At 42.3% G+C, this 26024-nt stretch overlaps 1 protein-coding gene across 1 annotated transcript in view; it reads left to right on the top strand.

Annotated features, from left to right (window-relative positions):
- Window positions 1–26024, top strand: part of LOC141300202 (cadherin-7) — a 159573-nt gene that overhangs the window by 20376 nt on the left and 113173 nt on the right. The window contains exon 2 of the mRNA XM_073830536.1: window positions 13392–13686. Coding sequence (XP_073686637.1) covers window positions 13392–13686 — 295 coding nt within the window. The remainder of the gene's footprint in view (window positions 1–13391; window positions 13687–26024) is intronic.

Raw genomic sequence — 26024 nt, 5'->3', positions numbered from 1 at the left:
TCACGTTCCGTACAATAGAATCGCCAATTACTAGAGCACTTTCCTCAGGTTTCTCAGTGGGTGCTTCACTGAGTGGGGAGAACCTGTTTGATGTTTGACTTTGCCGTCTCACAGTCACCCAGTTGCCCTGCTGCATGGGCGTTGTTACCGGAACCGAACAATGTACAGGGCTTTCTGAGCTAGTCGCATCCAAAATCGTATCTAAGGCCCTCACATTCTTATGATCCTCTATTAAAGTTTGGATGCGTGACTCTAGTTCTAAAATCTTCTCTGTCAGCCTGACTATATTCCTGAATTTATCACATGTATAAGGCTCACTGCTGACAGAGATAGATAAGCTATACATGTGGCAAGCAGTGCAGACAACAATTGTAGGAGAAAAAGACATTACTCACCGTGATTGTGGAATGATTCCAACTTACCACTGTTGTTGAATGAATTCCTGAAGAACAGATCAAGGGGAGAAAAAAACGGAACGGAACAGGCTAAAGGAGTACTAACGATATTAAACACGAGAGAAAAAACGTGAATGGAACGCAGATGGCGAGCTAACCGGCTAACACAAAAAAATAGTAAACAAAAAGCATGAATGGAGTCAAGTCAAGTCACCATTATTTATATAGCGCTTTTAACAATACAGATTGTGTCAAAGCAGCTGCACAGTATTTAAACAGCACAATAGCGTGTAAGTAACGCATTATTGTAAATAATCAATTTTCAGTTAAAGGCAGTTCATCAATGAATTCAGTGATATCATCATCCAGTTCAGTTCAAATAGTATACGATATCGCTGGAAAGTGTCCCCAACTAAGCAAGCCAGAGGCGACAGCAGCAAGGAACCAAAACTCCACAGGTGACAGAAATGGAGAAAAAAACCTTGGGAGAAACCAGGCTCAGTCGGGGGACCAGTTCTCCTCTGGCCAGACGAAACCAGCAGTTTGTACCAATGTCTGATTGTAGAGAACTCGTCAGGATCCTGTGGTGTAGCACCGATGGCGGTCTAGGTTGGCAAGGTCTTCATTGATGATCCGTCTCTGGAGCTCATCTGGTTGACATCCACGGCTATTGAAGTCATCTCCAGGTGGTGTCCATGATCTAAGCTGGGTACGGACTGGATCCGGGGGACTGCAGTGACCATCTGATCTGGGTGTGCAAGTGGCAAATTAACCAGCTAATTGAATGCTAACACACTGCACTCGTGATTATAGAATAAGGCGAACAATCAATAGTCAGATTAGTTTGATGGATTAAGATCAGAAATTAATTTAAGCTATATCTATCAATTTAAAATGCCAGAATTAACAATAAGATAGAGAATCCAACAGAAAAACGAAGCTGCAGGGAGCTACAATCACAGACCACTCTGCAGCAAGGCAAACTGGAAGCAGGGAAACAGCGAAACAGCGACACCCACATGTGTCTTATGTAATGCCAAAAGGCTCCTTATGAAAGTTTCAAAGTGCTCTCTTGAGCAGGTACTTATTTTGAATAAGTAATTACTTCATGACTACTAAAAAAGTGTGCTCTATATAGGATGAATGTGTGTAATATGAATGTATTCTCAGTTCGCTACAATGTTGTCATTAGCTTGTGATCTACCAGCATCGGTTGTGTCATTCACAGTCCTCTTCTCTGACCTCATGGAATAGCAGTGAAGCTACTATACATTGTACATATATTATATATATACTATATTGTTTGCATTTGCTCTACTCTGTCTGGTTTGCCCTCTTTGCCATGTGCCCTTACCTGTATATTTTCATTTTTTTAGATTACATGTAATTGTATTTATTCGTAATTTTAAAATTCTACCTTTTGAATTTAATGTTACCTTTTATGCACCAAGGGTCTGAGAGTAACGCAATTTCAATTCTCTGTATGTCCTGTACATGTGGCAGAATTGACAATATAGCTGACTTTTACTTTTTGACTTTGAAGTGTCCATCATACAGTATGCACACTTCAGAATCTAGTAGTAGTAGGTCATCACGTTTTTGCCAATTCATACATACTTCTTTTGTCAAAGACCTTTTTTGCCTTATATACTGTAGTAGGGAAGTATGTAATTTCAGATGCAGCTGAAGAGTCAGATATGGGAGACATCCAATATGTGTTCTGTTGGGCTGCCTCTAGGAACAGGTTTGGGAAACACTGATCTATTTTATTTGACCATTTCCACATTTTTTTGTTTTTTTATGTTTTTGTTTATAGGATCGCAGAGAGTTGGTACAGCACCAAGAAACCGGTGTTTGACTCAATGTTATTCTATGATACTTCTTAAAACAGGTTATAAATACTATAGGTCCTAGTTTGTTGCCCATAATAAATAAAAGGTTGATCACAGTGTCTGCTCCAGGGTATTTTAAGCCTGCAGTTGTTTAGCCTCTCCAGGCCTATTTCTAAATTAAATTTGGTCACACTTGTGACTTTATATTAGGTGGCCTTAACTATTAAGTACTTACATCAAAAAATAAGTACAATGTACTTAATGTGGTCATATTGCATTGCAAAACACTTTTGCTTCTATTAAGGTGGGATATGGGTAAGGTTAGAGACAGGTTTGGTGGTATGGGTAGGTTGGGGTGGATTAACAGTGGTACAGAAATTAATTACAAATGTAATTACATATAGTTAAAAAAAGAAAAGAAAAATAACTACAATGTAAAAACATAGTAGTTAAAAGGATAGTTCACCCAAAAATAAAAATTTGATGTTTTTCTGCTTACCCCCAGGGCATCCAAGATGAAGGTTACTTTGTTCCTCAAGTAGAACATAAATTAAGATTTTTAACTCAAATGTATCGTCACGAGCCACAGGGTGTAATTTGGATTTGTCTGTGCATGTTTTTTTACTTTTAGTCACAAAGTAAGCAGATAAACATTAAATTTTCATTTTTGGGTGAACTATCCCTTTAAGGCCACCTAATGCAAAGTGGGACCTTACATTTTATTTCCAACATTATGGAAAAAGTGGTGCCTGATGACCTGTTGAAATGATGTGAAAGCATGGATGACATTAAATGTTTTAGATTTCAATAGTACAAAACACATGATTATGTTTGGCACCAGTAAAAATCTGGGCTTTGTATGTGACAGTGGTTCAATAAACAGATTAATGAAGTCATTAAAACCAGTTTCTTTCAACTGATACTTTTATCTGAGGTAAAACCTTTCCTGTCTGTTAAGGACTTTGAAAAGGTTATCAATGCTTTATCTTTGCCCGGCTGTGATTTCCTTTAAATGGGAATTAATCATGCTTCTCTTACTAGACTGCAAATGGTGAAGCTAGACTGATGTCAGTGACCTGTAAGCGTGACCGGATTACTGCTGTTCTTCCTTCTCTTCAATGGCTACCAGTTCATTATAGAATTGAGTATAAAATACTGCTTGTTTTGTTTAGAGCCTTCTGACCTCGCAGACCTGTTATCCACGCAGAATCCTCAGAGATCTTCAGACCGACTGATCGATATATCTTAGACTAACTAAACTGAAAGCAAGAGGCGACCATACTGTCATTTTTGTTGTGTGTTTATTTTGTTACTGAGAGGAAAGCATGCAGAACATATTCACATATGCATCTAAACCAGTGGTTCTGAATCCTGGTCTTGGGAACCCAGTACATTTATACAGTAGTCTGTGCTGTTTTTTTAATTGCTGGCAGATGCCAAGTGTCCTGTGAACACACTCTTAGAAGTTAAACGACTCAGTAGGGCTCTGCCTACTTTTCATATGTAAAAACATGCCAGAAAAGCTTTCTCTTCATGTTGCAACCTTTTCTTACAATACAGAAGCAGTGGGTTGAAATTATTCTCGTGCCCATTCCTCCTTGATTTAGTAGACATCACTGGATGACAGTATATAACAAATATTGCTAGGCACATGCACGGCACATGTACAGTGAGGGAAAAAAAATATTTTAGCCCCTGCAGATTTTGTATGTTTGCCCACTGACAAAGAAATTATCAGTCTATAAGTTTAATGGTAGGTTTATTTGAACAGTGAGAGACAGAATAACAAAAAAAAAAAAAAATTCTTGAGCCACTCCTTTGTTGCCTTGGTCATGTGTTTAATAGGCAGTGTCATGCTGGAATACCCTTCCATGACCCATTTTCAAATGCCCTGGCTGAGGGAAGGAGGTTCTCATCCAAGGTTCTTGCCCCGTCCATCGTCCCTTTGATGCGGTGCAGTTGTCCTGTCCCCTTAGCAGAAGAACACCCTCAAAGCATAATGTTTCCAGCTCCATGTTTGATGGTGGGGATGGTGTTCTTGGGGTCCTAGGCAGCATTCCTCCTCCTCCAAACACGGCGAGTTGACTTTCTTTCATTTGCGAATAATCGCACCAACTGTTGTCACCTTCAAGCTGCTTGGCGATGGTCTTGTAGCCCATTCAATCCTTGTGTAGGTCTACAATCTTGTCCCTGACATCCATGGACAGCTCTTTGGTCTTGGCCAAGGTTTGGAATCTGATTGATTAATTGATTGCTTCTGTGGACAGGTGTCTTTTATACAGGTAACTCCCTTTAGGAGAGTGCTCCTAATCTCAGCTTGTTACCTGTATAAAAGACACATGAGAGCCAGAAATCTTGCTGATTGATAGGGGATCAAATACTTATTTCACTTATTAAAATGCAAATCAATTTATAACTTTTTTTTTAAAAATGTGTTTTTTGGATTTTTTTTGTTGTTATTTGGTCTATCTGGATCAACCTTGAGTTGACAGAGAACATTTATATTGAGCTTTGTGAGTCAGCTGAACCTGATCTAAATCAGATTAGATTTATTTTGTTTGTTTAGTCATGTCTAAACCTACTCTGAAACTCAGAGTTTGATTATCTAGCTTCATTCAACAGACCACTGGAGAACCATCTGATAACACCTAATGATACTACAGCCAGCAGGTGTGTGGTCTCGCAGTCTGGCTAAATCGTGTTGTGTGTATTTGAAGAATTATAATGTTAAACTTCAGGTTGAAACTGTCCTAAAGTATTTAAAGTCTTAAAGTCATCTAGTGTGTCGCAGGCCTAACTCAGATCTGCCATCACAATCATGTAATTTTTTGAAAAGCTGATGCCCCTCATATTCAAACATGTTTACTGTGGGACACATTTTAGCAGTTCACGTAGATGCACTAAGCAACAAATCAGTTCACTTGTGTCCACATTGTTTTTAGATATACAGTTGCAATCAAAATTATTCAACCCCCTTGACCTGCAAAACATTTTGCTGCAGAGAACAACATTTTGTGAAAACAATTAAACAAAGCCATGAGTAAACTATTAAAGAAAGTTTATTAATACACATTTGAGTAATTCTGAGAACGTAAGTTGATGAATAATGGCAAAAAATCAAATTGGCTCTAAATATTCATGTTCAAAATTATTCAACCCCTGAAAGTAAATTTGGTGTAGAATCTTTTATTCTTTAAAACCACCAGTAAACACTGCCTGGAAGTGCTTAGATGCTTCTGTCACCTTTCTGCTGCAATCTTGGGCCATTCCTCCCCTGAAAAAGCTTTCAGATCACTGATAATCTTTGGTTTTTACTTTGCCACTGCTTGCTTCAAATTCAACCATGTATTTTCAATGAGAATTACATCTGGAAACTGAACAGGCCATTTAAAAACATTCTATGACTGATCCCTGAACCAAGCGTAAGTAGATTTGAAGGTATACTTTAGGATGATTGTCCTGCAGGAAAGTCCATTGATTATTAGCTTTAGACTTTGCACAAAAGGCATCACAATGTTTGCCAAAATGGTCTTATACTTTCATAAATCAATGAAATCCTTTGTATGGTCATGTTTTCCACTTCCTGCTACAGTAAAACAACCGCATGACAGGACTGGCCCACCTCCATGTTTGATGATGGAGATGGTGTTCTTCTGCTTATAAGCTTTATCATTTTTGCACCAGACATACTGCTGATCCATACGCCCAAAAAGTTCCAGTTTGGACACATCACTCCATAAAACATTCTTCCAGAACTTCACGGGTTTATCCAAAAGAACTTTGGCATGTTCAAGGTAGCCTTTTTGTTCTTCTTGGTCAAGAGTGGTATTCAGCAAGATTCCTCAACATGAAGACTACACTTGTCTAGTGTTCCTCTCTGTAACAATCAGTCCACTGAGACGGCGAGATGTGATGAACCCAAGTGCAGTTTATTTACAGTGACGATAATCCATAATCCAAACAAACAATCCAAACGTGAAATCCAAACAACAAACGTAATCCAAACAATGACGTGACTAGACTTGACTTGGCATGAAACAGACTTGACATAAACTTGACTTGAAACAGACTTGATCAACACTCACCAAACAGCAGAATTACACTTCATTAATACGTGACCAGGACCATTAAAACACAAGGGCTATTTATACAGACAATGAGGGACACATGACAAGAATGAACCAATGAAAAACAAGGAACAAGACCATAGCAACAAAGACAACCAATCAGAACAAGACACATGGAACAAAGGGACCAATGGCAGGAATACATGAGGGCAAGGGAAGCAAGACACGACAGCATGAACCAAATACAAATTAAAAGACATGAAAACATGAACATGACACAAAACCCCAAAACAAAACCCCACGTTACACCCCCCCCCCCCTCTAAGGGCGGCTCCAGACGCCCTAAAACACCACCCAAAACAAAACCCCAAAATGTCCAGGAGGGTGGTGGAGCAAAGACAGTTTATGGGGGTGGGACGGTGGGCCAGGTCCATGCAGGGGAACAGGATCAGAGTCAGGGCCTGGACCTTGGAGCAGAGGCAGACAGTGGAGCAATGGAGGTCCTGGGCCGTGGAGTAATAGCAGACAGTGAGGTAGTGGAGGACCTGGGCCGTGGAGCAGTGGCAGACCGTAAAACACTGGAGGACCTGGGCCGTGGAGCAGTGGCAGATGGAGAAACAGTGAAGGGCCTGGTGCGTGGAGTAATGACAGACCTGGATCATGGAGCAGAGGTGGACCTGGACAGTGGATCAGTGACAGACAGTGAAGCTTTGGAGGACCTGGGTTATGGAACAATGGCAGACTGTGGAGTAGTGGAAGCCATGGCGGGGACGGCAGAGCAGGAAGCCATGGCGGTGCAGGCAGAGCAGGAAGCCATGGCGGAGCCAGCAGAGCATGAAGCCTTGGCGGTGCAGGCAGAGCAGGAGGCCTTGGCGGAGCAGGCAGAGCGTGAAGCCTTGGCGGAGCAGGCAGAGCGTGAAGCCTTGGCGGAGCAGGCAGAGCAGGAAATCCCGCTATGGACGCCGCCTCGGTAAGAGGCATGGGCGCAGCGGGTTCGTGGACAGACGTGGCCTTTGGGATGCAGTGAGCAGCCCACACACTTAAAATGGCGATGGCCATCACAGGCAGTGCAGTGGATAGCGGGGGGCCCACCAGGCTAGTGGGTGTAGGTGCCAATGGGATGCCAGCAGCTCTTACTGACATCAGTGGTGGGTCCATCACACTGGTAATCATGACATGATGAGGCTCTGTAGGATAAGGTGAGGCTTGGCGTGGCTCTGGCAGATTAGGCGAGGTATGGCGTGGCTCTGGCGTGGCGGTCACCTTGGCCGGGGACTCTGGCGTGGTGGCCATCTTATGAGCTGACTCTAGAAGGGCAGTCATGACAGGTGTAGACTCTGGAGCAGCAGCCATCTTGTGAACAGGCTTTGGGATGGTGGCCATCTTGTGTGCAGGCTTGGGCATGGCGGCCATCTTGTGAGCATATTCTGGAGCGGCGGCCATCTTGTGAACAGGCTCTGGGATGGCAGCCATCTTGGGTGCAGACTCTGGGCAGGCAACCATCTTGCGAACAGGCTCTGGGATGGCAGCCATTTTGGGTGCAGACTTTGCGTGAGTAGGCCCTGGAGCGGCAGGCTTGGCGTGAGCAGGCCTTGGAGTGGCAGGCATGGCGTGAGCAGGTTTTGGAACAGCAGGCATGGCGTGAGCAGGCCCTGAAGCAGCAGACATGATGTGAGCAGGCCCTGAAGCAGCAGACATGATGTGAGCCGGCCCTGAAGCAGCAGACATGACGTGAGCCGGCCCTGAAGCAGCAGACATGATGTGAGCAGGCCCTGAAGCAGCAGACATGACGTGAGCCGGCCCTGAAGCAGCAGACATGACGTGAGCAGGCATGGCGTGAGCAGGCCCTGAAGCAGCAGACATGATGTGAGCAGGCATGGCGTGAGCAGGCCCTGAAGCAGCAGACATGACGTGAGCAGGCATGGCGTGAGCAGGCCCTGAAGCAGCAGACATGACGTGAGCAGGCATGGCGTGAGCAGGCCCTGAAGCAGCAGACATGATGTGAGCAGGCATGGTGTGAGCAGGCCCTGAAGCAGCAGACATGACGTGAGCAGGCATGGCGTGAGCAGGCCCTGAAGCAGCAGACATGACGTGAGCAGGCATGGTGTGAGCAGGCCCTGAAGCAGCAGACATGACGTGAGCAGGCATGGCGTGAGCAGGCCCTGAAGCAGCAGACATGACGTGAGCAGGCATGGTGTGAGCAGGCCCTGAAGCAGCAGACATGACGTGAGCAGGCATGGCGTGAGCAGGCCCTGAAGCAGCAGACATGATGTGAGCAGGCCCTGAAGCAGCAGACATGACGTGAGCCGGCCCTGAAGCAGCAGACATGACGTGAGCCGGCCTTGAAGCAGCAGACATGACGTGAGCAGGCTCTGAAGCACAACCCCCACAGTAAACGAGGAACCACTCAAACGAAGTGCGAAATCAATGTATTGTTCAAGTGACCGATGTGGAGAGTGGCGTGGCATTAAAAACGAAATCTCAGGTGATAGTCCAAAACGAAATATGTCCTTGAGCGCAATGTCATTGAAGTCCACCATATGACACAGTCCACAGAAATCCTCCACAAATTCCTCAATGGAGCGTTTGCCTTGACGCAATCCAAGGAGGGAAACTGCTGGATTCATTTTAGACGGTCGCATATTCTGTAACAATCAGTCCACTGAGACGGCGAGATGTGATGAACCCAAGTGCAGTTTATTTACAGTGACGATAATCCATAATCCAAACAAACAATCCAAACGTGAAATCCAAACAACAAACGTAATCCAAACAATGACGTGACTAGACTTGACTTGACTTGGCATGAAACAGACTTGACATAAACTTGACTTGAAACAGATTTGATCAACACTCACCAAACAGCAGAATTACACTTCATTAATACGCGACCAGGACCATTAAAACACAAGAGCTATTTATACAGACAATGAGGGACACATGACAAGAATGAACCAATGAAAAACAAGGAACAAGACCATAGCAACAAAGACAACTAATCAGAACAAGGTTGTAGATTAGATTCAACAAGGGTTGAATAATTTTGATTGCAACTGTAAATTAGTTTGTAGATTTATTAGCCATATTTATTGTAAATGCATCTATTTAGACAAATTAAGATCTTCAGTGTATGAAATGTATTGATGTATTGAGCAATTAAATCAATCAATAAATACATAAATACAATAAAAAATAAAAAATATTTGTACATACATTCAGACATTTAATAGTATTTCTGACTTTAGCCTTGTCACGATTTCGCTGGAGCAAGGAAACCAGGGGTTCTTCTGAATACAATAACATTTATTAACATAAACCGAAAGGGAAACCAACGGGATGACATGTATAACAGCAGACGCCAAACACAGTGCTTAAGTAATAGGGAGAAAACGAGGATAATTAATGCAACACAGGTGGAACTAATGGAACTTAATGAACACAGGAAAAGGAAGACCAAATATGGGCATGGGAGAAACCAAACAACAGGGGGAGACAATGGGAGAAACCACAACTAACAGTCCAAAAACTCTTTCTCTCTCTTATAAATACTTTATTCTCAATTCCATTTTCCCTGCAATTGGATGCAGATATGAAGTCTTCTCCTGCTCCAGAAAATGTATAATCAGAAATGTAAGAATCCATTGTGACTTTGATGGAAAGCTGATTGGTCTGTGAGCGCTGAAGCTTGTCTTATCCTCAGCGAAGCTGTCTGAAACTATTTTCACATTTGCATTTGTAAGGCCCCATCTCCAGATGCTTCAGAGCTACTGTCAAATTATGATTCACATGGTAGACTATTCCAGGCTTACTGACACTCCCAAAGCTGCTAACCTGCCTAACCATCACTTACCTTCGATTGATTTTAACACACAACAAATAAGAGCTTTCACTCAGACCCTTCAGGAGACTCAAGTGACCAATGGACCGTTCACTGACCGGCTGGTGTATTTTGTACACAAAAATGTCTGACTTTAAACTCCCCAAAATGTTTGTATCTGTAAATTACAATGAGTATTTTGGCTATTACAATGAGCAATGCAATGAATTTCTGATTATCACTACCAAAGTTTCTCTGAACTTTCAGATCAAATCATCATTCAGCAGTCTAGAAGCAGGAATTCATCATTGTAGTGGTTTTGAAATATTTAATTTAGCTTGTTTTCTCGGATAGTCCACATCTCAATAGCAATGATTTCTTGTTGTATTATAGCAGCGGTGGCGAACTCCTGGTGAACCCCATTCCAAGTCCTGCGATATCTTTATGTGAAGAACGGAGTAAATCATAAGGTTTTAATCGCTTAAAAATAATCTTGCTTCTGCACATATCACATTCAAAAAGATACTCCCGAATTTGTTCAGCATGACGCAGTCGGTCACGAGACACAAGAGCCAATGGCATTTTACAACCAAAGCTGATGTAATGCTTCTTCTGGCGGTGGTTTTTTAATTTGTGCACTGACTGCATACAGGATGAGCTCTACGGCGGAAAGAGATGCCGATCGCGTCAGGTTCCTCTCAGAAATCAACCATTCTGCCTCGGAAAATTTGGGATTTCATACAAAAGAGCTGCTAATATTTGATACTTATTTATGTTAAATGGAGTCAAATGCATTTGGAGTTAAAATTTTCTGGCCAAAGTTGCAAACTTATTAGCTGTTATTTTTCAGCAAATTAACATCTTAATTTTACATTAATTGTTTCGAAATATAACACTATTTGTCTCTGAGAAAAGAACAAATTGGATTGTTCTCTCATTCACATTACAGAGATTCATCTGTAGCATCATTCTATGATCATCTGAATTGGAAGAAAAGGTGCATCAGTGATACATTTGCGGCATCTCTGTTCGGCATTGTTTGTTATAGGAAAAGGCAACAGACTAAAACGTTATCCCTGTCTCTCAGAACGTAAGCTTCATCAGCAGTAAGAGAAGCACACAGCTCTTTATTATCTGTGCAGCTGTGTTAGTGATGGTGTGATTTCTGTGTTGGACAGCGGATACAGACAGGGATTGAGTGTTGCAGGGGCAGACTGGCCATCGGGAGAACCGGGACAATTACCGGTGGCCTGGCAGCCAATTTGGCCCGCTGCTATTTTTTTATTAATATTTTATTTTCATATATATATTGTTGGTGTTGTTGTTTCTGTTGCCTGCCGAATGTACTAAAGTGATTATTTCCAAATTCGCCATTCAATAATAATACTCTTATAAATCGTAATCCGGTTTGTCTTGACTGACAACCAATTCGCCACGCGCACGCTCCGCCCATCCGCGCGTCCGCCAAAAGAATGCAAGAATCGAGAATGGAGCGCCCAGGTGGAGCAGAGAGTCGAAACTGTCCTGTTCAGTACTTAATTTACAGGTCAGATACATCTGTAAATAGACTATTGTAGTTTTGTTTTCTTAGTTAAGCATTAAACTGCTTGCAAATATTATCAATAGCAGCCAGTTTGCAGCAAAATTAACAAAATGGCATAATTTTGTAAAGAGTAGGAATTTAGCAGACAAATATTCACATTGTTTTATAACACGTTTAGAGGGAGCTAACGCTAACAACAATACAACCCTTACAAAAATTAACCATGTTTTCACTAAAAACCAAAAACCATTGTTACTATAGTTAAACTATGGTAACCACAAATTAAAAAAGGTTTTGCTACACTTTATGGTATTTGTAGTAAAACTCTGGTTATACAAATTGTAATCAAAATGCCAAAAAAAACAACAACAAAAAAAACAACACAGTTACTACTATACTTTCACCATAGGCCTAATTAAACCATGGTTAATTTTCCTAAGGACAAAACATGACCCATGATAATGCAAAATAAATAAATAAATAAATAAATAAAAATTCAGTGTTAGGATATTACTAAAGATATATTCAATATATATATATATATATATATATATATATATATATTGTCCATGGTTTCAGAATTTGTTGTGGGTTTTTGGGATGGCCTGGATGAGTGTGAGATTTCCCGGCCTGAAATTTTGTCCCAGTCCTCCCCTGGAGTGTTGAAGTCACCATTTGAGTCTCCATTGTCCTGTCATCTCAAACTCTTGCACTACACATCTTGGACTTCATCCCCCACAAGCCACTGCACCAATCACTGCTCACACCTGCTCCTCGTGACCCACTGCACTGATTGCTGCACACATCTGTCCTCATCACACTGACTGCATTTAAGCTTCTCACACACACAGCCACTCTGCGAAATCTTATCGTTCCTCATGGTCATTTTGAGCATTTCTCCCCGTGTTTGTTTTCCCGTGTGTTTGATTCCTGGACTCCCTCCCGTGTTTGATTCTCGCTGCCAGCCCCGACCTTCTGCCTGTGTTTTGACTACTCTCTGGATCATTCTCGTTGTTATTGTTTGCTGGTGTTTGACCCTGTCTGTTTGACCACCTCTTCGAATAAAATGCTGCAAATGGATCCGCATGTCTCTGACCCTCCCTGTAACAGTTGACCTGTGAGACCTTCACGTGTTGTTTGTTTTTGTATTTTTAGGTTGTAGTTGTCTTTGTGTTCCTGTTTTCCCTCATTAGTCCCTAGTCCCTCATTTTTTTTAATCTTGTTACCCTTTTCAGGTAGCTATTTTAAGGCAAACTTCCAAGGTTAGAAAATAATAATAATATTTTTTATATATATATATATATATATATATATATATATTACAGATCAGGATTTGAAATGAACTGAGTTGCTTATGTTGCAGTATTATGATTGAATCTTCCCCATTGCTAAACCATCCGGTGAGAATGAAGTGAAGAGGTTAAAAAGCGCCCACTGTTTTTTTAAAATGCTAGTGTTCCACAGAGGTTAGATATCAAAGTCTTGTGTGATGTATTCATCTTTATTGCATCATAAAGACAAAGTAGAAAGCGAATCATTTTGCAGCCTGGTTTCAGTAAAGCTGTTTTTGACTAAGAAGGAAGTTATAAAATTGTGTTTTATAGTACTTTACTGTAATTTTTTGTACTGATTTGTTTAAAAGCTGTTACCCATTTAATCAAAATTTCCTAGCACATAACAGCTGAAGGGTATGTTTTGGTTGTCTGTAAATCTTTATGTGGTGTATGTCTTTTACAGCTGCATTCAGATGTGGATAAGGGTGACGGAAACATCAAGTACGTGTTGACAGGAGACGGGGCATCCTCTATCTTCACTATCGATGAGAAAACAGGGGACATCCACGCCACCAAACGTCTGGACCGAGAGGAACAGGGTTATTACACTCTGCGTGCTCAGGCGGTCGACAGCAGAACCAACGCTCCGGTAGAGGATGAGTCTGAATTTATTGTAAAGGTCCAGGACATCAATGACAATGAGCCAAAGTTTCTGGACGGGCCATATGCTGCGGGAGTACCTGAAATGTCTCCTCTCGGTATGTTCCTCACAAAAACAGTAATTATATTTTATATTATATTGTGAAATATTATTAAAATTTCAAATAGTTGTTTTCTATGTGAATTTATGTAAAAAAAAAAAAAAATCAGCATCATTACCCCAATCTTCAGTGTCACATGATCCTTCAGAAATCATTCTAATATGCTATTTTGCTGCTTAAGAAACATTTCTGATTATTATCACTGTTGAAAACAGTTGTGCTGCCCAATATTTTTGTGGATACATTTGATTTTTCAGGATTCACTAATGAATACAAAGCTGAACCATGTAAAAGTTGTAATGTGTTAAAATTTACAGTTTACCCCCTATCAAGAATACTATCATTTGGGAATGATGAAACAATGAAAAATTCTATATTTATTTTAATTTGGCATTTGCATTATCATCAATTAAAAACCAGCCTCCACAAGCTCATGGTTGGATATGAGCTTGGATAAATTTTCAGCTCAGTGCTTTACTTAATCTTCCCAGCCCAGCAGTTATTCACACGTGCTAATGAGTGGAAATCATCAGCAAACTCACCAAATGAGATCATTACAAGACTATGTGAATAATGCTGCGTTCCAGGCAACCCTTTGCCCGTGTTTTTTCAACCTTCTACCTGTGAAAGTGAACTGGTACGGCAGTCAAGCCCGTGAACTCGTACTAGATCGATGTACTCCCAGTTCCGAGCTCTGACGTCACATAGCCCGCAAATCAACAATGACAGCCCCTAAGGTATTAATGCAAGTAGTACATGGTGAAAAAATAGACTTTAGAACAATATATTGTTGCTATCAAATTATTGGTGTGACTTGCCTGGAACGCTACAAAGTCGTGAGTCGTGGTTTGAAGTTGTGATTTACAGGCTTAAAAGCCTGCCTGGAACACAGCATTAGTCCCAACACTGCACTGTTTTCTATGACTCCTTAATCAAACACACCTGATTCAAATTGTCTGCTCATTAGTAGAGACTCCAAAACCTGAAATGTGTGTGTCAGCACAGCATTATGTGCCTTCACTCCAAAGATGCATTTTGAGCCACTGATTGTCAGGGTCACATCTGTATCAGTCTGTCTTACAGCAAACAGCAGTGAAAATGACCAAGAGCTGTCAGAAACACAAGAACACAGCAACAGAGAACAATGTCACTAAAAAGAAACATGGAGGCAGAAGCTGCCAGAAAGCCAAAGGTTCAGAGAGTGGATGTCTCAAATCGCGTAAAGAAATCTGAAGCTTCACATTCTTGGCCTGAGGACCCTGTCAGAATGGGATTCACAAATTCAACTTCCAGTGTAAAATTGGAGTGACACCTTGCCAGGAAAGGTGTCAGAAGCTGCAACAGCGAACAGCAGCTCAGTGTGTTTGGATCAGTCACATGACAGATGTACACTGAGGGCACATGTGCTTTCATACTGTAAAGTCTTGAATTGAAGCATAAATGCATGGCAGAAACCTCTTACTGCAATAAATGTGGGTTATTTAATCTCAAGAACTAAATGTGAATCTGAGGGCATGGAGTCTTCATAAAATCACTGTCTCTGAAAAGCTCATGAGTTCTACTTGAACAACTCTCTACATGGTCTTGCGTTGAGCTTTTTTTTAGACAGAGATAGAAACGCTGGCAGCTCTGTTGCAGATGTGTTTAAAACATTCATAGCCCTGTGACACTGATAAATGGTTCAGTTAAGTGAAAATCATGAATTTAATGAAGTAATTAAACTCACCTGCACACACCCAGACCTTCACTCTGGAAGTGTTTTGTCCTCATGAGTTGTTGAGGGATAGCAGTTGCTCTGAGCTTATGTTGTGCGAGGATCACATATGATCCAAAACCTTTAAAAAGTTTGGGGTAAAAATACCTGCAGTTGACATTTCAGTCTGGACAAACAAATCTAAGTTCAGAGATTGAAAGGAACCAAAGATCCATCCAGATATTTAGACCACATTTACACATAGCCGGGTATTTAGAGAAACTAATATTTCCTTCCCTCCGTTTTCAATAAAAACATTGTGCACATAACATCATTTTCAAAAAACTTGTCATTTATATCAACCCGCATAAATACGCCGTCGAGCGCCATAATAACTATGCCAAACCTATGGGCAGCAGTATCGGGAAAAGAAAAAAGCCATGCAAGCCAATCAAAATCCTCAGAATCGACACCAACGAATAACACGAGCGTAGCCAAATAAACTGTAAATAGGGCGCTCACATGATGTTAAGCATTTTATGGCACATAATGTGACGTTTGAGAACCTGAAACCCCGTTTCTCCCAGTTGACACTGCAACACATAACCGGCGTTATCAGAAATCTCCACTTTGGCCGGAGTTTTTAGAAATAACCATTTTCTGTGATAAAAACCGGGTTTTCGTGTAAATGAGAGGCCAAACCGCAGGCAAATATCTGCGTCTTCCCTTCGTGTAAACGGGGCCTTAGTGATGACATCATGATTAAAAATGTATGAAGAATTATGCAATGCGGTTCAGCTCTATCATCCTTTCTTCTACTTTTAGTGTTGATTTTGTAAGTTGTTCTTAATCTCACATCTGTTGTTTCAGAGCAGTAAGCCATGCATATCTAGAGATCAGGGCAGCAGGTGTGACAGTAGACCAATGCAATTACACCCAGAAATGAGTAAAACACTGAAGTCTGCATGCTCTGCATTATGGAACGGAACAAAGAAACTTCCCGAACATATTTGTGACATATTTGTATTTTTTTTTTTTCATTTTTTAGTCAATTTCATTTTTAATTGTAACTTATCACATTATTGCTTTAGTCCTTATCAGTAATTAATTCTTTATTTTCATTAAAAAGTATGATTTCTGTAGACTTTATTTTCTTTACACTGCAAAGGTAGCACACACTCACAATGTTGCCTTTGTTTTGCTTTTTGACCTCAGCTGACTGAAACCAAACTAGTGATCATAAGAAGACGAGATTTAGTGACCATGACGGTCAAATTTCAGCTCTTGTTTGGAGGAGGAATATGAAAAAGTGTCATCTCCCGAAATTAGTCAAGGCATATTTATTTTCATTACTGTCAGATGACAGTCAGTTGCCTGGAGCACAGAATTGATTACAAACTTCAGAGATGAATTTCTCATACACAGAAGATGAACGGAAACCTGAGAATGTGATCATTCACTGGAATGAAGATGGACAAATGAGAGATGACAGAAAGACAGTGACACACACACACACACACACACACACACACACACACACACACACACACACACACATGCCGCTACATATTTCTGTTTGGCTAACATGAAAGGCAGTAAATGCATCAGAAAAAAATGGTGTTGGATTTGTTGTGCATTCCTACAGCATCTTAAAAGTTTGTTTTTATGGTTTGCTTTATGTAGTAATCAGGTTAAAATCGTCAGTAGTCTCCTATCCAGCAGTTTTATGACTTTAAGCTCCTAGTTCAGACAGTGTAATATGTTACATTAAGACCAAATCAATATGGAATGATACTTCATCTATTCTCTGTGACTTTTTCATAATGTTTTCTCCCATGTAAATGTCATTGACTTCGACCCATGAGGATGAAAACATCCAAGCAGACCAAACATTACTCTAATTCTGTGACAGCTTTGGCTCCCAAATATGGCGTATTGAAGCAGACTGCATGAGCTCATGTCAACAAACTCTTTTAGTTTTTCACATGTTGTGCTTCAGGTGGCTTTGGTTTGTTGTGCAAAATTGAAAAAGGATAGCCCATAATACCTGTTCAAACTCCATTATCTTCATTTCAACAAGTCTAGATAAATCCAGTTGCTGTTCTTTTAACATGGTTAAAGCTTTGCATTTTGTGTTTTTCTTTTCATTGTTAATTCATTTAGTAAAATACAATCTAAGCAAGAGAATGTCTCTGGTACAAATGTAACCCTGGTTCCCCTGAGAGCAGGAATGAGACACTGCGTCTGACAAGATGCTATGGGAAACACCATCAGCATGACCGGTGTCTAAAGCATGTTTTTTAAATGCAATATGTGACCATCATGCGACCATCAATATAAAAGGGTGCCTTTAGAACAGAAAAAGGCACTTCCAAAACTGTGGCAATATTCATGTATTTATAAATTGTATTTCCATCTCTGTTGCAAGCATTCTGCAAGTGTCAAAAATCACTGTACCCATAGTTACAAGTGATTGGTGTTTGGTGATGAGCTTTTGGCTCAAAGACACGCCGGAGATGTCTTTGCTTTCTGCAGACCAGTCAAGTTCTTCCACATTGACTGAATCCATCTGTTACGATCTCCTTTCCAAATCGCAACAAAATAAGGGAGTCACCACACACCACAGCCAGTTATTACTTGAATTTATTCTGCTATAAAGTATATCAATATAAAAAGTGAGTATGAATAGTAATCAGCCTATCGGCCGGCAAACGTGTAACAATTATGACAACAGTCCAACCAAACACGGTCTGTAAAATCACCAGAAGCGACAGCCCCGGCAGAGGAAGCTGGCCCAACGGCGGCGGTGATCTCCCAAATTCCTCACATCTCCTTCGTTCTCCGGTAGCCTCAAGTGCTCCAGAGCAGCCAACGATGACCAAAGCTCAGCTAACGCTCTCTCTTCGCCATCTCCGTCCCAGTCTTTTCAAAGTGCTCTGATTGGATTCAGGTGTGTACCCGCTCCCGTCAGCCAATCACCTGCAACTCCGAAATCACCAGTTATTCACTGGAACCGTCACACACCCCCCTTTGAAAGAGATCCGTTCCAAACCGGATCAAAAACAAAACACAAAAAAAAAAATACCTCCACCAACACAACATTAGAAATCATACATCTATACACGTCATTACACAACATCTGACTAGAGTACCACATGATGTTCACAATTCTCTCCATTCTGCCCACCTTGCCACCAGCAATCTGGATCCTGAAAGCAAATTAAGGTGACAAAAAAGAACAGAAAATGGAAAACAACTGTACAACCGTTGTACTTAGTTGGTCAGATCAGGAACACGAGACAACGCATCTGCCACTATGTTATCTGACCCTTTAATGTGTTTAATAATCAAATTATAAGGCTGTAGAAAGAGAATCCAACGCATTAAGCGCTGACTTGGTGACTGTAAGGAATGCAAAAAAGTTAGAGGATTGTGATTAGAATACACCACTACGTTCATTCCTCCCCCCACATACACATCAAAAAAACTGAAGTGCGCAAATTAGAGATAGAGCCTCTTTCTCAATTACCGAATAAATTCTCTGGTAAGTATTGAACTTACGAGAAAAGAAACTTACTGGGTAGTCCAGTCCATCCTCCCCTGTCTGTAACAAAACAGCTCCAGCACCGACCTGGCTAGCATCCACTTGTAATTTAAATGGCATATCCAGTCTCGGTGCAGCTAGAACAGGAGCAGTCATCAACAACATTTTAACATTTTTTTTATTTATTTTTTTAAACAATCTGTTTATTGAGATGTATCAAAATATATAACAATGTAATACAACAATATTATAGTTACATTTTTTCATATGACAAAAAACAAAAACAAACAAAAAAACAAGGCGCAGGTTAATTTAAATAGCAACACAGGTTATTCCAGAAAGTAATACAGTAGGAAGGGTTAGTTGAAAATACAAAACATGCATAGAAGGCATACAACAAATCATTATTTAACAATGTTTTTTTAAAATAAAAATATGAAAAGGGGGATAAGATAGGTCAAGTGTCAAGTTATCTTGTCTTCTTCTGTCTTATTTAGTACATTCCCAAAATCAGAATTTGATATAAAGGATATCAAGCTTTGCTTGAAGTATACTAATATCAACAAGTTTACGAGTTCTGCCATGGTCCACAGTATTCTCAGGAATAATTCCCAAAATAAAAATTTCAGGTTTCATTGGTAGATTTATAGACACCATCTGAGAAATATATATAACCACCTCCTTCCAAAACTCCTGCACCTTTGGGCAGTTCCACATGCAATGCAAAAGTGTACCTTTATCATCTGAGCATTTGATGCACGTGTCTGAAATATTCTGGTTAATTTTATTTAACCTAACTGGAGTAATGTAAATTCTCATAATCCAGTTGTACTGAATTAATTTAAGATTACTATTAACTGTTTGTACATGAGCTTTCGTACATATTTCATCCCAAACATCCGAGGGAATATTTACATTTAAATCTTCTCTCCAGGAAGCCAATTTAGATTCTGATGATTCTTTAGAGTGTGATTCTAACATTTTATAAAACATAGATATTAAACCTTTAGTTTGGGCAGATTTTGATAACAGTTCTTCAAGAGGTGTCTTATTAGGTTTTGTAAGCTTTGCACCTTGATCGGAAGAAACATAGCTCCTAAATTGAAGGAATTTAAAAAAATGCTTTTTGGGAATATCAAATTGCGCTACAATTTCGGCAAAGGACATTAGATCCTTTTCCCTATAGAAATCCTCAGTTTTCTGTAGCCCTTTATCAAACCACATCTTAAATCCAGGGTCAGATCTAGCTCGTTTAAAACGCTTGTTTCCCCATATTGGAGTAAAACATGATAAAGTATTGCACTGCCCTAAATATTTATATACATCACACCAGACGTTAATTGTATTAATGAGGATAGGGTTAAAAGATAGAACATCTTTATCTTTTCTGAGAGATTTAATGTCTGCCGAATAGAGGTAGAGATTAAGGGGTAATTTTGACTTTATGAAGAAAGATTCAATATCCACCCAAGATGTACAATGTTCAGATGAGAAATAGTATAAAGTCGATCGTAACTGTGCTGCCCAGTAGTACCACTGTAGATTTGGAAACTGAAGACCACCTCTATTATAAGGCAAGTATAATAATGATAACCGAACACGAGCTCTTTTATTGTTCCATATGAAGTCAGTGAATGATCTCCGAAGTATTGTAAAAAAGGAGGTTGGAGGGCATAGAGGAATATTTTGAAACAGATATAATATTTTAGGTAGTACGCTCATTTTTATTATATTTACACGTCCAATTAGCGATATAGGTAGATTTTTCCACCGTTCAATAAATTTAGAGATAGTGTTCAAAAGAGGTTGGTAATTAACCGAAGATATATGATCTACATCCGCAGTTATTTTAATTCCTAAATAAATAAAGGAATCTACCACATTGAATTGTGTTACAGTTGGTATTTGACTATCACTATTATTCAGTAAAAGGATACATGATTTAGATTGGTTTATTTTATAACCAGAGAAGTTACCAAAGAGTGAGCCAGATTTGTCAAGTATAGAACTACATCATCTGCATACAATGAAATGCGCAAATCTATTGTGTCTGATCTGATACCTAGTATATTACTATGAGATCTTACCGCGATGGCAAGTGGCTCAATTGCTAAGATAAAAAGAAGGGGTGAAAGGGGGCACCCTTGATGAGTACCCCTTTGGATGTTAAAAGCCTTAGAAACTATATTGTTAGTTAGTACTTCAGCCATAGGATGCATGTAAAGTATCTTAATCCATTTACAGAAAATTTCCCCAAATCCAAACCTTTTAAGGACCTCAAATAGATACGGCCATTCCACCCTGTCGAAAGCCTTTTCGGCATCTAAGGAAAGAATGGCCGTATCACAAGCCCCTTTTTTAAGATATAAAACATTAAGCAAGGTTCTAACATTATGAAAACCCTGCCTACCCTTAATGAATCCATTTTGGTCTCTGTGTATTATCTTAGGTAGAAGTGTCTCCAACCTCCTTGCTAAAATTTTACTTAGTACTTTAACATCTGTGTTAAGTAATGAGATTGGTCGAAATGAATCACATTTTGTATTTATTTTGTTATGCTTGGGTATGAGGGTAATGAGAGTGTTACGAGCGCGGTCTCTGTGGCTCCCTCCGTTCCCAGCCAGTGGGAACCCTCACCTGAATATTGACTCCATTTTCCACAATTCCGTGCCAGGGACTGTGCACTTCTGGTTCCGGGTAACCCGGGTCACTTCCGTTTTGTTCCCCTTATCAGCGTGCCACGCTGGCTCACCCATCGCGAAGTTTTGATGGTTATCCTCCCAATCCTGAGCGTTTTCTATTGGACTGATTACACGTTGCCAACTGGACTGTTTATGTGGTATTTGAACCTCTGCTGCCTGCCCTCGTTTGACCCACGCTATCCATACGGACTATTGCTTTGTTCAGCCGCCGGCCTCGACCCCTTTGCATGGACTCTGACTACCCGATTGGATTTGCCTACACCACACCAGTTTGCCAGTATTGACCAACGCCTGTATAACTTGTCTGATATATTAAAACTGTTGCAAATGGATCCGATGTCTCAAGATTCCTCTGTTGACACGTCACAGAAAACTTCGCCACCCACGGATCCAGCGACAGTTTCCCAGATAGCATCGGAGATGTCTACACAAGCTTCGATGTCGTTTCACCACCAGCAGCAGCTGGATCACCTGAGTACTCTGACCGCACAACTGGTTCAGGCGATCCAGTCCCTACGGGCTGCTGCAACACCCGCTCCACCTCCAGCGCCAGCGCCGATCATGCCGCCTGCACCCTCCGCGGGAAATCAGGCAGCCATTGCCAGCCCCCGACTTGCATTCCCTGAGAAGTTCGATGGGACCGCTTCAAAGTGTAAGGGCTTTTTACTACAATGCACACTGTTTGTGAACCAACAGCCGAACTTGTATGCTGCTGATGAAAGCAAAATTGCATTTGTTTGCTCCCTTCTCACGGGAAGGGCGCTGGAGTGGGCCACGGCTGTCTGGGATCTGGGCCAGGCTACCTACCCCACGTTTGCCACGTTCCTTCAAAGCTTTAAGGAGGTTTTTCAACCCACTCCAGAAAGCGGTGCTGCGGGGGAAAGGATTCTGGCATTACGTCAAGGCCGACGCTCCGCAGCGGATTATGCTCTGGACTTTCGTACACTGGCAGCTCAGAGCGGATGGAATGATGGTCCCCTCAAGCTTCACTATCGCAAGGGACTAAATTCTGATCTCCAAGTTGAGTTGGCTTGCCGTGATGAAGGTTTGACATTCTCTCAGTACATTGATCTTTCCATTCGGGTGGACAATATTTTGCGGACTCGCAAGCCGAGTCGGAATTTCCCTCCCATGGCTCTTCCCCAGCCTGCCCAGTCCTCAGCTTCCGCAGCTCCCGAACCCATGCAGCTGGGCGGCACTAGAATCACCATCGAGGAGAGAGAACGTAGGATGCGCAATCATCTCTGTCTATACTGTGGTATGACGGGACACATTCGAGCCACCTGTCCTACCAGACCACCACGTCCACCTACCTCGGTGAGTTCGAACAGACTTTGTATAAACCGCTGTGTGATACCTGTTATGCTAAAATCTGGGGAGAGATTCATAAGGACTACAGCATTCATTGACTCTGGGGCAGCGGGTAACTTCATGGATGAGGACTTTGTGAGAACTAATCAGCTGTCTCTCTTGTCTTGTGCTTCTCCTGTGGCAGTGGCCGCCCTCGACGGGAGACCACTAGGCTCCGGACTCGTCAACCACACTACTGATGATCTAACTCTCCAACTAGAACCCGGTCATCAGGAAAAGATCCGCTTCTTCATCATCACATCACCTCAGACACCACTCATCTTGGGTTTCCCATGGCTGGAGCGCCACGAACCAACCATCTCCTGGACAAAGGGTGTCATCACACAATGGTCACCATACTGTCACCAGCACTGCCTTGCACCCACTATTCAGTCTCCATCCAGTTCCACCACGGCACCATCAAGCAACACTATTCCTGTGGAGTACCAGGACCTGCTCGAGGCCTTCAGCGCTATCAAAGCCACTGTTCTTCCTCCCCATCGACCTGGAGACTGTGCCATCGACCTCGTCCCAGGAGCTGTAATTCCACGAGGTCGTATCTTCCCTCTCTCACAGCCTGAGTCCGAAGCTATGGTGCAATACATTCAGGAGGAGCTCGCTAAGGGATTTATCCAGCCTTCCACATCACCAGCCTCAGCAGGATTCTTCTTCGTCAAGAAGAAGGAGGGAGGTTTGCGACCATGCATCGATTACCGTGCACTCAATGAGGTGACTGTGAAGTACCGATACCCCCTCAAACTCCTTCCTCCAGCCCTTGAACAACTTCGATCCGCCAGATTCTACACCAAGCTGGATCTCCGCTCAGCGTACAACTTAATCCGCATTCGAGAGGGAGATGAGTGGAAAACGGCTTTCTCTACCACATCAGGTCACTATGAATACCGGGTCATGCCCTTCGGCCTATCCAACTGTCCATCGTACTTTCAGGCCTTCATCAATGAGGTATTTCGGGACATGCTCAATCGATGGGTGATAGTATACATTGATGACATCTTGATCTACTCCAACACTCTTTCTGAACACATTCAACACGTCAGGTCTGTTCTCCAGCGTCTCATCCAGCACAAGTTGTACGCCAAGCAGGAGAAATGTCAGTTCCACCAGGAGAAGATCGGCTTTCTCGGATATGTTATCAGCTCTGAGGGAGTGGCAATGGATCAGGACAAAGTTACGGCTGTACAAGAATGGCCCCGTCCCAAGACCCTCAAGGAACTTCAGAGATTCCTGGGATTTTCGAACTTTTATAGACGGTTCATTCGTAATTTCAGCAGTATAGCTGCCCCATTAACCTCCATGATCAAGAAAGGAGAGAAACGTCTTACCTGGCCTTCCAACGCAGTACATGCCTTTCAAGACCTCCGTCAGCGCTTCACTACGGCGCCTGTTCTCCGTCATCCGGACCCTCAATTACCGTTCCTCGTTGAGGTGGACGCCTCCAGCACCGGGGTCGGTGCAGTACTCTCTCAACGGCAGGGTCAACCTCCCAAAACCTTCCCATGTGCCTTCTTCTCCCACAAACTGAGTCCGGCAGAGAGAAACTATGACGTGGGGAATCGAGAGCTGCTGGCCATAAAGCTTGCCTTGGAGGAGTGGAGGCATTGGTTAGAGGGAGCTAGACATCCATTTACTATTCTTACGGACCATAAGAACTTGGAATATCTGCGGGTGGCTAAAGTACTCAACCATCGACAAGCACGATGGGCACTCTTCTTCACGAGATTCCAATTTGACATTAAATATCGCCCCGGCTCCCAGAACACTAAAGCCGATGCCCTCTCCCGTATCCATGAACCTGACTCCGATCTTCACCCTCCTGAGTCTATCCTGCCCACCTCAGTGATTATGGCGCCCGTCATATGGGACTGTATGACAGAAATCACTGAGGCTCAGGCCCAAGATCCACCTCCCAATGATTGTCCAGATAACCTCACCTACGTTCCTGCCGCACTCCGTTCCCGCATTCTCTCTGAGGTTCATACTTCCCCCAGCTCTGGTCATCCAGGAATTGAGGCTACCATCCAACTCCTTCGTAACAGGTTCTGGTGGTCTACTTTAAGGGCGGACACCATTACATTCGTCAAGAACTGTGTTACCTGCAATACCTCTAAGGCCTCTCACCAGCTCCCCGCCGGCCTACTCCAACCTCTACCTGTTCCCGAACGACCATGGTCTCACATTGCTGTGGACTTCTTAACAGATCTTCCTCTGTCCCAGGGATATACCACCATCCTCTCAGTAGTGGATCGGTTCTCCAAGGGTTGCCGCTTCATTCCATTACCCAAACTACCCACCGCCCTGGAGACGGCCGAGGCTCTGTGTAATTTTGTCTTCAGGTTCTATGGGTTACCAGAGGATATCGTCTCGGACCGGGGACCACAATTCACCTCACGCCTATGGTCCAGCTTCTTCCGTCTTCTGAACGTGAACGTAAGTCTCACATCAGGATATCACCTGGAGGCCAACGGGCAGGTGGAACGCCTCAATCAGGAATTAACTCGATTTCTACGTTCCTACTGTCAACAACATCAAGAGGACTGGAGTCGTTTCCTTCTCTGGGCAGAGTACGCTCAAAACTCACTTCACAAACCTTCTACCAACATGACTCCATTCCAGTGCATATTAGGATTCCTACCACCCCTGTTCTCCTGGTCTGGAGAACCCTCAGACCTACCTGCAGTCAACTCATGGTTCCAGCGGAGTGAGGAAACCTGGAACCGGGCCCATGTCCATCTACAACGAACGGTCCGCCGTACCCAGGTCCAGGCAGACCGCCAACGATGTCCCAATCCTCCCTATGAACCGGGACAGTGGGTCTGGCTCTCAACCCGGAACCTACGCCTCCGGTTACCCTGCAAGAAACTAAGTCCCAGGTACGTGGGTCCTTTTCAAATTACCCGTCAGATCACTCCTGTATCATTCAGACTTGATCTGCCTTCAGAATATCGAATCTCACCCACTTTCCATGTCTCTCTGTTGAAGCCCGCTGGTCAGCCCGAGGGGACGGAGGTCCTAGACGAGACCGCAC

Source organism: Garra rufa, chromosome 24 (assembly GCF_049309525.1).
Source record: "Garra rufa chromosome 24, GarRuf1.0, whole genome shotgun sequence".
In the NCBI taxonomy this organism is placed as follows: Eukaryota; Metazoa; Chordata; class Actinopteri; order Cypriniformes; family Cyprinidae; genus Garra; species Garra rufa.
The sequence above is the reverse complement of the archived record's forward strand: the minus strand, read 5'-3'. Positions and strand labels throughout refer to the sequence as shown.